Below are 13,795 nucleotides of genomic sequence, written 5' to 3'. Positions count from 1 at the left end.
TTCGTCACCATTACACATTAACATGTTATTGTTCAAGTTTTGATAGGCTATATGTGATTGCCGTCAACAGGAATGCTTTTCTATTGTTGCCTTTGGCTGACGTTTACCTAGAGATTAGGGATGATCTTGTGTGTGATTGAGTTTATAAGCCTGAGTATTTGATTATTGAGTAGGGAACCATAGGTCCGGGTTGTTATCACATAGTTTTGACTATGATAACCTTTGCTGCCTGTAATTTGTTCTGCGCAGTTTCCGAAGAAAAGTTCTGGGTTTGGCCACGTTACCAAAATCTGGAAGCTCTCGGCAAACTAAACAATTTCCTTGCAGAAATAAAATAAAGGCTTCAGTTCACTTAAGTTCCAGACGTGAAACTACGTATGACTGAAACTTATTTCATTTGTTGATCTAACCTACATTACCGACTACCTGTTACCATAAAAAGTTCAGCTTGGCTGAACCTTGGAACTGAAGTTGAGTTGGAATTCAAATTTATGCCAATTTTAAAGTACGCTCAATAAGACTTGCTGTTGATGTACAGTCAAGGAAATATCACAAAATTGTACTGGAAATCAAGGAATATAATAATAATGAAAATAGAAAGGTGATGATGATCTAAACATGCATTCAGGCATTAGATTAAGTCTTACTTTTTAGATACTCTCAAGGGATCTGGCTTGAAACTCACGCCGGGACTCTCCGGCGTCAACTCTAAAACCTCTTGTTCTATCTTGAGAACAGCGTTTTTGTCCCCCAAGTTTACTCTCAACGCATGTAATTCCTCTCCGATTCGACAGTCTTGTTGCCATGCTTCTTGGCATCTCCCAGTCAGCATTACTTTGATTGCTTCTAGCAAATCCAGTTCCTGCAATATTAAGGCCATTATTCAGATGCGTTTGCATGCTGTCCCACATATCGCCTCATGGGGTGTGTAAAATTGTGAGGTATGGGTGTCAAAACTAAGGATGAGCAACTTAACACTAGAGAAATGCTTGTAAAAAGAGTTGTGTCATACAAATTTCATCTGAAGTGTATTACAGGTGTTATAATTTACTCTTGGGCTGTGTTGAGTGACTTTTCTGGACTATGTATTTTGATGTTGCTTTGATTTTGATGTCGGATGCTTCCTTTTGTGGGCGACGGCTGCTTGATCAATCACCCATTGGGCTCTTAGTTGGCAAGAAATAACTTTCAGCAATTTGTGTTGTTACTCTAATGGGGTGCATGATTAATAATATATTCACATAATTTGACATGAAATGAATCATAACTTTTATAACGCTTCTAAAGTTTATCTCTTTTTTTAGGATTGCATACATTATCACTTATTGAAAGTGTCTTTGAACACATTGCCAAATATTCATGAAGCCATACCAGTCAGAGACTGATTACACCCAACTTGCTTGCCCCAATTATATTTTGCAGTGGTTGCTGGAGGGTTAAATGCTAGTGAATAGTGGGTGCTTTTCTGCAAGAAAGTGACTTTGAATGTTTTGAAGGCATTGACTGAGGATTATGTAATGCACTACCATTCAAGAACCTACAGGAAATACACTTGGAACACATAAGCTGTGTGTACTTGGCCTCCAGCTCATATGGTTTGGTAGAGTAGAATGATTGGATTTTTGCATTACCCTTATCAGAATTTGTCCTAATAATAATACTCTTTTAATGTCCTGTTGGTTATACGAGTATAACATAGGATTTTGTCTTTGAAAAAAATACAAAAATTGCGTACAAAGAAGAGACAAGCAGTTAAACACAGACAAATTACAAAATTTTCTTCATTCAGAAACTCATCAATGCTTTAGTAACATTTATAAAACACTTTATTAACTTATATTTTTAAAGATATTTTTTATACTAAACATTTAATTGAAATTTGAACCATATTGTATAGAGGCTGAATGGTGACATCCCTTCTTGCATATACGAGGTGCATTCAAGCTCTAAGGCCTCTGATATTTTTTCCTATTAGCTACTCTCCCAAAAACTATAAAACTGGAGTTACTTCTTGACATTATCTCCCTGCAGACCAGTGGGGTAGCTGTGGAAGGGGGGGTCCAAAACCAGGGGGGAAATTATTTGATAAACAGGGTACTAAGTAGAGGGTTTAATCCTTTCATGCCGGACATTGGGTGGAGCTGACAGGCATTTTCATATGCAGAACACCTGATGTCGGGTATAGTTGTTATCGATTTTTCAATGTAAATGGCCGCAGGGTGCAGCTAGGAATCAAGGCTGGGGGGGTTTAGGTACAACTAATACCAGGGTGTGTGAAGGTATGGTAAATCCACCAGGATAAGTGTTAGGTGGGAGTTTTACGGCTTTATGAGGGATATTTTATTAATCCTTACATTATTCCATTAGGAATATCAATCCAATTAAGTAAAATGGATTAAACTTTAAAATTTCTCTGAGCTCTGGGGGGGGGGGGGAGTTTATATCCCCCAAAAGCCCCCCTTGCTGTGCCGCTGAATGACTGGACTTCGGCTCCAGCGAGGGAAGGGAAGTGACCGCTGAGGTTGCAATTGCCGGATGCATTTGGGCCGGAGACCCAGCTTGGCGAGTTCTTAGGGCCACTCCTCAGCAATTAAGCCCGACCCTCCCTCTCATTTTCTCATTATCCTCGCTGAAGTAATCCATTGTGAAGTGGCCATATTGTCAATAATTTTTTTCAACATTACATATATTATGTTGCATACTACAATTTTTAATACTTTGAAATAAATTCTTCGCTTTTTATCTGTACGTAAGCAATTTGGAAATGGTTTTTCAGCATTAAAAATGATGGACTTTCGCACATATAAACTCATTACCTTGTATTTACTAACTTTGTTGTTATCAATGCTAGAAACCCGTTTAAAATTCCACAATGCTTAAAAAAATGATAGAGTAAATTATTGAAAATCAAATACAATGTTTGGTTGAAAAAAACACTGGTAGGACAATAAGTTGACTGTGGATACGTGCTATGATAGGGTTAGAGGGTGTAGTCCAGTGGCCGGGGTAAGGGACGGGCTGGGTCCCTGAGAGACGAAAATACCTGGCTAACTCCACCCCAAAAAAGAGCTCTGTAAAGGGAGATTAAAAATATTCTGATGCTAGTCGTAGCACAGAAAAGGTTTTCCAACTGTGGGCGCCGACAGGAAAAGGTTAAATCTATTTGTAACTCTTTTCGCTATCTAAAAAAACTTCATTCCTTAACACTAGAATGCCGGGAAATTTGTATCCCCTAGAATGCCGGGAGGGTGTCATTTTGACACCCATGTTTTTATAAGCATGTTACGTTGCAGATTAGTTTTATTTCGGAGTCGATAGTGTCAACTTTTGTTTGATACTGATTTTGTGCCCTAATATTAAAAAAAAACTTAATGTTTTAATAGAGTACCATTGAAGTAAAAAAATTTTTGCAAAAAAATAATCTCCTGGAATGCGGCATCCATCGAAAAGATTGCTCTGAAACGTCGGAGGATGCATGAAAGTGCAATAATACCTATATATAATCATTGAATACTTTTTTATAAGTATTTATTGTTCACTGTAATTGGTTAAATTTTATGTGCATAAAACAATTAAAATGAATATGACAGGATTGTTTTTCTTTTTATTATTATCGTTACTTTTTTCGTCATAGAATGTAGAAGTGTGCTTCAAAAGACGAAAATTAAAATAAAACCGTTGCGGCCACAAAACTACGAAATTTTTAAAAATAAAATACTAAAACTTCGTATGAACCCAAAAATAAATCGAATACTTTTTCATACTGACTTACAAAAAGCTTCATCTAAATAGTAGATTCTCTACATTCTGGCACTTTTGGTCTGTTTTGGCCGTAGGTTTACTGACTTTTCACTAAGCTTACAAAAAGCAACAGTTCTGTTTTCATTGCATTTTATCTATACTTGACAATCCCTAGTCAGTTCTGGATTTGTTTGCCAGATATTCGTTGACGCAATGTAAGGAAAAGCAAGCTATTCTGATAAATTTTGTAAAAATAATTCGGAACATCTTTTATGAAGTTATTTCCTTATATTTATTATCCAGGAATTTATAGTGACCAAGTCAAAAGTATTCTGGAAAGAAAAAACAGGCAATCGCCTAGTTCTAGTTCTGACCAAATATTTCCGCCCCATATGATCAACAATATCTACTTCAAAGTTTATCTCATTACAACACCTTACAGTTTCGGGCGATTTGTTAGAGTCGTTACTAATGTCAATATGAGGGCGAAGAGATCATAGAATCACGTTTCAATACAACATGATCTGAAACGCGATCGTCAGTTTGACAAGAGCCGGCCCTGACGCCTCTGGTCAACCTGGAAGTTCATGGAATGAGTTTACCAAATACTTACTGTCTTTATATACTGCAAACCAGTATTTATACCCATACTTATCAGGCTTTGGTGCCATGAATTGCTTGAATGGACATCTAGCTTTGCTTAGACACAGCTGTTCGTCAATGGTTATGTTAGGCCCAGGCTATGATTCCTTAGCATGGCCATCTCCTTCTTAGGACCTTGAACAAGGAGTTGACGTCACCTTGAAGTCTACCCAGCGCCCCTTCCACGTCGGCACACCATGTCACGACCACGCACAATTTCTTTTCTGTCCGATAACCAGTGTAGATCCAGTAACTCAATTATGTGTATATGCGTTTTGTAAAATAAATATGTGCATATTTCGTGATTAAATTACTAAACTAAATATAAAAAACACTGAAACTGACCGTGCTCACTATTTTAATCATTTTTGGATGATCTAATGATTTGGATGATTTGGATGATATTCTGATTTTAATCATTTGGATGATCCTGTGCAACCCAATCGTTGTCCGACTCAAGATCTGCATCAGACCATTTCTCCGACACGTCTCCAGAAATATCGTTTATTGTTAGTATTGCAATAATTTGCTCCGCCGTAACACGTCTATGCAGTGCCATTATCAAGACAGAACTGCCGAAGCAAGTCAAGCAGCATGTCGCGACATACAAGCGACCCAGTCCAGGCAGCCGAACACAGAGGCTCGGCAGCAGCTAACTGCATTGTCGCGCGAGTCACTTCACTGCAATATTTCAGGGCAAATAAGTGTCACCGCGGTAAAAAAAATTAGCTGGTTTCAGGGCGAATCATTTGCAAAAGGCAGCGGAATATACTTACCTTACGAGCTGCTAAACTTTTGAAAAAAGTAGTATACAGCCGATGCTCATTGAAATTATGTAAAACAAACAATCATGAAGGCAATATACTATACTAAAATATACTATACTATACATTAAGGTACTACACAGGAAGATAATGTACTACACTATACTAATTTGACAAATAATTATCAACCCGCATCCCACGAGACACTTAAACCGAAGGAAGAAATGATATAATATACTGGGTGTCAAAATGACACCCTCCGGCATTCATGGTAAATTTGAATTTTTGAGACGAAAAAAATTAGGGGGGGTATCCATTTTACTGTCGTTTTGTTAAGATCTAAAAATGAATAAAAGTCACGAAAGATTTTTTTCTAAAACACTCTCTGAGGGCCAGCTCCGTAAAAAATGTACGCGTAGGGTGTCAAAATGACACCCTTCGGCATTCTAGTGTTAAAGAAATCTTTTGTAAATGCATGATTTTTCAATGATGTCTCCATGTTCCTGGGTTTCACCGCGTGGATTTTCTTTGTGACGACAGTTTCGACCTGATTTTTCGATTTTGTTTGATCGACCTGAAGACGCCGGTTGGAATACTGGCGAAACTGTCGTCACAAAGAAAATCCACGCGGTGAAACCCAGGAACATGGAGACATCATCTAGACAACGCCGCGGAAAACTACGCATGATTTTTCAATATTTTGTTTTCATTTATGAAGGAAAGTAATTGTGTAATCATATTTCGCGGAAAGTGGGGTGCCCAGATCTCCCCCTTTGCTACGCTACTTCTGCTGCTGACGTAAGCATTTTTCACCAGGTCAACACCAAGATTTCATGGCCACGTCAAAGGCTTCTTAAGGGATTTGTTTAGACCATTGGAAGATTGCCTAGATTGCTTTGGTTTGTTGTCACTGAATATTCTACTTTCATTAAACTGTCGCACTCACGAATGTACTTTTTACACATACATAACTCCAGCACCATATGTCTCTTTCAACTATTGTTGAATTTCAATTTGTGTCTCACCATGCAAATGCAGAAAATAAATGCTTGCACGCTATTTGTGCAAGGGAAACATTGTCATTTCAAATGTCTAAAACAGTTCTCATTCTATATGCTGCCGAAAGGGTTCTATCTGTCCTACAGTTCAGCCATCTCTGTCATGTGTTAATAAAGAGTGTGCGCTCATATTAAAACAATATGCCTGTATGTTCTTATTTGTTTCCAGTCTGGTGGAAAAAAAATCAGAAGCCTTAGAACTTAAATGCACCTCGTATTCAGTGACTTATTAGCCAAATGAATATTATCTCTACAACGTGACTCTAAGACTATTATACTACCAGAAAGGTATCAAATTTTCTCACAGGCTGATATTGATGGCACAAGCATAGGATTTTTTCCCTTTGAGTATATCTACATGGAGCCAATAGTTCACAATAGGGTGGTTTCCTATTTTTTTTTATTGCCTAAATCGAAAGATTATTACTCCTGGAGTACGTATTTCATGCTTTTAGATATTTAAATGACGATATTTTGCGGTTAAATGAAAAGTGAAAATTTTCAAGCGAGCGAAAATGCCACAGGTAAGTATGAATGCCGGGAAAACTCCGTGTGACGTCGTTCTGGTTCCCGCTGCCGCAAGTGAGGTGACCTTGGGGCGAGGCTCTGAGCGCTGATACGATGCAGGCTGCTAACAGATAGCTGAGTACCCTGCTAGCTGATAGCGCTTGGCTTAAATAAGGATTATTATTCCCCTATCAAACGAAGGAAACTTTCCGACCTTAGCCAGTTATAATAGGTGATTGTTAAGGCATTTTCCCTGAGCTCTGTGCCTCATGCATGCATTGGTAACCTCAGACGATGTAAAACTCCTATCTACTCGAATAGAAACTAGGTCCCTCTGACGTCACATGGAGTGGCATCGCATGGGTGCCAATCTGGCCTTTTTCAAATGAGGATAAAATTGACCATTGCCATTCGTCTAAACTGGGAATTCTAAAGCCAAATAATTAGTATATTATGAGTATGCTAATGGTGGGTATCGAATCGCAATCAATGCATTTTGTTTTCTTTGATGAAGGAAACTACCCTATTTGGCCTGTTCCCTTTCATTCCACTCACAATTCCTATTCTCTTCCTTCCCTTCCTTACTTGCCGAATGTTCTTCCAAGGGGTGTTCTGGAGTAGTTGGGGGTCTTCTGCTGGAGCTCATGATGAATACCCTACCAGGGTATTCCTGGGTCCTCCCCTGGAAATGTTAGGAATTTTCAAGCCCCGGAAATTGATTTTGTCGCTATTCTAGGGATCCATACTACAGGTGTGCAATGATTTTGCTTTGTGGAGATGTACCTTTATAAGGAAAGGTTGGCAAAATTTTGGGTTGGACACAGATTTTTTAAATACATTTCTTTGAAGGCCATGAACAGTCTCCTATGTGACCTTCCCCTACTCATTTGGATAATTCGATCATTTTTATTTTTTTCTCTTTTTTGTGCCTTGCTTGTATTTGTCAGCTATTAGGGATTTTAACCCAATTTTTTTGGATGATTTTCACCTGTAACTATTACAGTTATGCTTAAATCGTAAAAATGATAGTTATTGGATTTTTCTTTCAGTATTAAAATACCTCTTGCAAATGTATAAAAACAGAAAATCAGCCTTCTCGTTACAGAGCATACCGTGCATGCCTGAATGTAGTCCCCCCTTTTCTTCCAAAAATGCCCGTGATAAAAGTTAAGGGGGGGAATATATTCAAACCCAATTTTAAAATTTTCTCTCCAGAAACTCAAGCCTCAAAATTAAGGGGGGGACTATATTCAGAGGGGACTATATTCAGAGGAATATGGTAATTTAATTTATTACTTTAAGATGAAACCAAATTTTTTAATAAATATGGGCACACCAGAATATTATCTAAAAAATCTCCATGCTATAAAAATATATCTAAATCCTGAAGAAACCCACTAAATATGAGCACTCACATTATATGGATACACAATAATTCATCGTAAATTATTGATCACAAACAGGAAATATTTGGTACTGCTCAAAGATAGAATCATATCATATCATAGATGCAAGAATAATATCAGGGATAGAGCTCTATTTATTCACCATGAATGTGATACCCCTCGAGGGGTATCACATTCATGGTGAATAAATATTGTGTGCCAAACTGAGAAGGCCATATTTCTCTCATTTTATGTAACTACTAGCTTACCAGACAAACGTTGTTTTGCCTTATAAATTATTTCTGGTAAATATTTTGGTGGTCAAATAAAAATAACTAACTTATTGTGTGTGGGGATGTGGTACATGGCTGAAAGAGGAAGATGCTGTGAGCAATGTTAACCAGTGCAAAACAGTAAACATTCATTTTTGTAAAATTCAATTTACTTCTATTATCTTTTATATATGTATATGTATATAAAGGAGGATGTCTGTTTGTCAACCAAAGTTAGCTTGTAGGTCCATATCATGCTCCAAAATCACATAGTGCTACTTTTGGTTTTGTCTGATCAGGTCTGATGCATCCTTTGCGTACTTATTTCATTACCATTAGTTATGTCACATTATGCATCTCCTGTTGGTGCTAATCCTGCTGGGTAGACAAAACCCTTGACATGGTCTGGTAAAACAGAACTAAAAGGATTTCACTTGTACCTATTAATACTCTTGGTGCAAAACTTTTTTTAGGGTATGCGTGAGTTCATCCTGTGCTCAATATACAGATAATTGTTTCCATTGTTTGCAGTTGTATATATTTGCAGTTGTATATGTGCACCATCATCAGACCTGCTTTGTTCTTATACCAAAAAATCCTGGCATAATTTATGGTAATAGAAAGAGATGTCAAACGACATAAACAATACTGACGGTCGCCAAGGTGACAGTAAGCCAAAAGCGCTAAAATTTCAGCTATTTTTTGGATGTGTTTTTCTAAATTCACCGTAAATCACGTGGAAAATGAAATTCGATTGCAATAATAAGAATTTGCATTTATTTTTCTTTCGAATGGTATATGTCTCAACTTAATGTGACCATTATCTCTAATTTAAATATGCAAAAGGAAAAAGGTCTCCAGTCACTAAAAACGAACTTTACATGTTTTTCTTATGGAAATGACTCAGGGCCCATTCCAGGGCTTCATGGGCCCTGGAGAAGAATGAAAAATAGTTTACAACATACTCTCAGTCCCACTGAACGTACACACCAAATTTCAGAGGAATCGGCCCAGCCAGTTACGGAGGAGTTTGGAAACAATAACGTGACACTAGAATTTTATATATTAGATTCACCATTAAATCACTGCAGTGGAGGCAATACTGGTTTACATAAGGCGTTACCGTTCAAACATTGGGACAACTATTTTTTTCCATTGGTTTTAGACTGAAAAATGATTTGTCCCAAAGTTACCCCAACTTAGGGGTTAAAATATAACCCAACTTAGGGGTTAAAATAGGGGGATCACTAGGCAGGTAACAGTCATAGAATAAAATACACTTCGTATTTAGAAAGAGGAAGGTTAAAGCTATCAAAATCACTAGCATTTGTCTGTTGTACATGCTAAGATTTTTCAGAAATGCTGAAAAATATTAAAAACTGTCCCAAAGTAGCAAAAGCAAATTATGCCACAGGCCTCAATGCGTTTGCGTGAGTGTATTCAATTTCTGTTCTCTTGAAAAACAGCAAAATTGATTCCACTCAGAAGATAGCAAAAAACTGTGAAACATAAATTAATCTATATGGACAATACAAAATTGTTTAACTAATTAACAGAGTGGTTTTCCATATCCCAGTGGCATAGCCAGGAATTTCATCCGCGGGAGTCAAAACCAAAGGGGGGGGGGGGGGGAAATTTTTTGAAAAGCAGGATACTAAGTAATGACTTAGTTAAAACTTTCGCGGGTGCTCGACATTATGATTAAAAACTTTTGGGCTATGTCGCCACGTCAATTCTTGGGTGGCTCCAACATTTCCCGACCGATGCTGGTCGCTTTTTCAATGATTTCAGCCATTAGTACTTTTAATTAACAAGTCTCTTGATACTGGAGTTTTCCCTAGTGAGTTGAAACAAAGTAAAGTAATACCTATTTACAAAAAAAAGGCACAAGTGATGATGTAACTAACTACAGACCCATATCGTTGTTGTCTGTATTTTCCAAATTATTTGAGCTTATTTATTACAATTGTAATTAGTAATAGTTTATTACAATTGTAATATTAATAGACTAATAGCCTTCTTGGATAAATTTAATATATTATCTGGCTGTCAATGAGGATATAGAAAAGACAGATCAACAGAGAAAGCTTTCCTCAACACCATGAACTTTGTGTCTAGCTCTCTGGACAATAATCAAAAAGTGTTAACTTTATTCCTAGACTTCTCCAAGGCATTCAATATAGTAGACCATGCAATACTCGTAAGTAAGTGTCAAAAATTAGGTATCAGAGGAGTAGCATTGAAATGGCTATCCTCATACTTGTCTGATAGAGTACAAAAAGTTGAAGTAACTACAAAAACTGGGAAATGCTTGTCTGATCCTTATGAAATTACTGCAGGTGTTCCTCAGGGATCTGTTTTAGGGCCCATCCCTTCTTACTCTATGTAAATGATTTGCCCAAAATACCAAATTCATGTAATGTGAAAACAGTGTTATTTGCAGATGACACTAGCTTTGTAGTCGCTGGTAAATCTATTGAGGGGCTATTTAAAGAGACTCAGCAGCTGCTAGAGAGGATTTGCAAATGGTGTCAAAACAATAAAATAAAACTTAATACCAGTTAAACACAAGTTCTGCTGTTCAACCATATTGGTATAAATAATATGCCAGAATTAACTCTTAAAGATAACATTATCTCACTTGCCAGGGAAGTGAAATTTCTAGGCTTGTATGTGCAAAATAATGGAAGCTGGAGCATACATGTTTCAGAGTTGTGCTCTACTCTAAATTCTGTTCTCTATCAAATCAGGTTTCTTTATAACACTGTATCTCAAGATGTTTTGAAAACTGTTTATTTTTCAAATTTTTACTCTAGAGCTTCTTATGGAATAGTCCATATTTGGGGATCCTCCTCTAGCCTACTCCAAAAAATTTTTTTAGTTAAAAAAAAAGTTATTAGATGTATAATGGGTGTTTCACAAAGGACTTCGTGTAAACCACTAATGAGAGAACTAAGACTGTTAACTATTGCATCTATGTATATATATTGTGTAGCAATTTTGGTGAAAGAAAATATTCATAAATTTAACACTAATGAAGAAATTCACCCCTATGGAACAAGAAATGCATACGATATTCATGTAACTTTTCACAAAAAGAAGATACATATCTTCAAATAATCCTATGGTTATGGGTACCAAAATCTATAACTTGCTACCTGACAGTGTGAAGTGTACAAAATCGACAAAAGTATTTAAAAAACTCTTAAAAGAGTATCTGATAATGAAATGTTATTATATGTACTGTAAATGAATTCTTTAGTGATGATCACAAACAATGTTAAATTGAATCATTTTCTTTATGATCCATGTATACTGTGATGCTTTTGTACTTAGTATTTAAATAATTATGTTGTACTTTATATACTGACGAATCTGATACCTACATTTGTATGGTCTGCAGAAAATAAATTATTATTATTATTATTCTTTATTCCACAAGATTTACTTGGAGGTCTGCCAGCGTCGGGCCTTGCCAAGACGCTGCCTCAAGTTACAATTCATTTAAAAACAATCTAACTGTTCTACATGTATCCAGTATTACAGATTTTTGAATGTTATATATTGTGTTTCTTTTAATTTTTAATTATTATTATTATTATTATTAATGGATTATGAAGAGATGGGAATTTAAGATCTTTCTCTTCATAATCCCTTGAAAAAGCGACCAGCATCGGTCGGGAAACGTTGGGGCCACCCAAGAATTGACACGGCCACATAGCCCAAAAGTTTTTAATCATAATACTAAGTAATGGGTTTTAAACTAATTTTAACACTTTTCACAATTGAAAAACTTCATTTGCTAAAAATATTTTAGTAAATTCATGATTTTTCAACATTTTGTTTTCTTTTATGAAGGAAAATAATTTTGTTTTTATATTTCGGGAGGGGTGTTACGGACCCCCAAGACCTCCCCCCTGGCTATGTCACTGCCATATCCTTATAACTGTATGCAATTTATTTCAATTTTATAAAATAAAGTTCAACTTTGGATCATCTTTTTGGGTGAGCCTGGGCCCACCCCTGCTGCTGCCAATGCCAGCTTACCTTCTGAAGTTCCCTTTCTGAATCATCATGCACCAGCTCATAGCCTCGACGGCCATCACGCAGCAAATTGCACTCTTGACTGATGCTAAAGTTGGTGGCTAGCGATTCACTGAAAGCCTCAACCATTGATTTAGAATCTGCTAACTTTTTTCTTTCAATGATGGCCCTTCTTTGGGACTCCTCCAGGACTTCTTTCCACTTCCTCACCAATGTCATCCTGTCGATAAATGGAAATACAGTTAAGGACCTCAAATCTGGAAAGCTTGGGAACAAAGGGTTTCTGGATTTCTGGTGTTCATGTTATATTTTGTTAATTAATTAATTAATGCGTTCAGGCTCCTGTGCTCAATATTTGAGATCCCAACGTGTCCCTGCCTAGGTTGTTAGCATATGTTCATAGCCAGGGGCACAGCTAAGAATTTAGGCTAGGGGGGGTTTTAGGAACAATTAATATTTAGGGGTGTGGGGATATTGCATTGCCAGGGTAAGTCAGAGTTGCGGGGGCCCTCCACCATAAAAATTTTAAGATTAATGATTCGAAATGGCAAGTTTTACGGCTTTATGAGGGATATTTGATTAATCCTAACACTATACTATAAGTAATACTAATTCATTAAGTAAAATGCATTTAACTTAAAAATTTCTCGGAGCTCTAGTGGGGGTTTTAATCTCCAAAAACCTCCCTCGCTGTGCCACTGTTCATAGCATGTGCTAACTTCCTACTCGTTCCCGGACAAGGCTCGGAGAGTGGTGCCACAAGGTGGCAAGTCAAAACACTACCCTGAGGAATTTTGAATGGTTCCGGATTTCTGGTTTTTCGAGTTTCTGGACACGGCAAACAACATTGCAGCAGTGTCCAACATGCTACAACATCTCTCAGATATCTTCACAACATCTAATGGGTAGATAATGGGTGAACTTATTATGGTTTTTGATAATTTCCAGACAAACAAACGAAACATTATGCTCTTCAATTCTTTTCAGAACATACACTACCTAGGGATACTGTTTGGAGTGATAATTTTTTTTAAATCACGGATATAACAACTTGGTTATCTGAGTAATGTTATTGTTACAACTCGTCATGGATGTTCAATGGTAGATTTAGAGGAAGGGCACTGAGGAATGTGCACCCCCACCCTCCAGATGGCTAAAAATTTTTTAAATATGATTATCAATACGTTCGTTTTGTTTTGTCCACTAAGGACCCAGTGAGAAATGGGTGGTGGAATCCACGTGGAACCCACGTGGAGATGTAACGTGGATACCACGTGTTTTTGGTCGTGGAATCAACGTGGAACCCACGTGGAAATTTGGTGGAAAAATTAAAACAGCAGTAGGTGCTGTCCTAAAACCATTAAAACCTCAACCACCCTATA

General features: G+C 37.0%; 1 protein-coding gene across 1 annotated transcript in view; it reads right to left on the bottom strand.

Moving 5' to 3' along the window:
* Window positions 1–13,795, bottom strand: part of LOC124163990 (tektin-B1) — a 268,288-nt gene that overhangs the window by 231,667 nt on the left and 22,826 nt on the right. The window contains exons 3-4 of the mRNA XM_046541137.1: window positions 12,417–12,633; window positions 648–862 (exon numbers count right to left, since the gene is read on the bottom strand). Of these exons, the coding sequence (XP_046397093.1) occupies window positions 648–862; window positions 12,417–12,633 (432 nt within the window). The remainder of the gene's footprint in view (window positions 1–647; window positions 863–12,416; window positions 12,634–13,795) is intronic.

This window comes from Ischnura elegans, chromosome 8 (genome assembly GCF_921293095.1).
Source record: "Ischnura elegans chromosome 8, ioIscEleg1.1, whole genome shotgun sequence".
NCBI classification, from domain to species: domain Eukaryota; kingdom Metazoa; phylum Arthropoda; class Insecta; order Odonata; family Coenagrionidae; genus Ischnura; species Ischnura elegans.
Note: the sequence above shows the minus strand (reverse complement) of the source record. Positions and strands in the feature narration are given on the sequence as shown.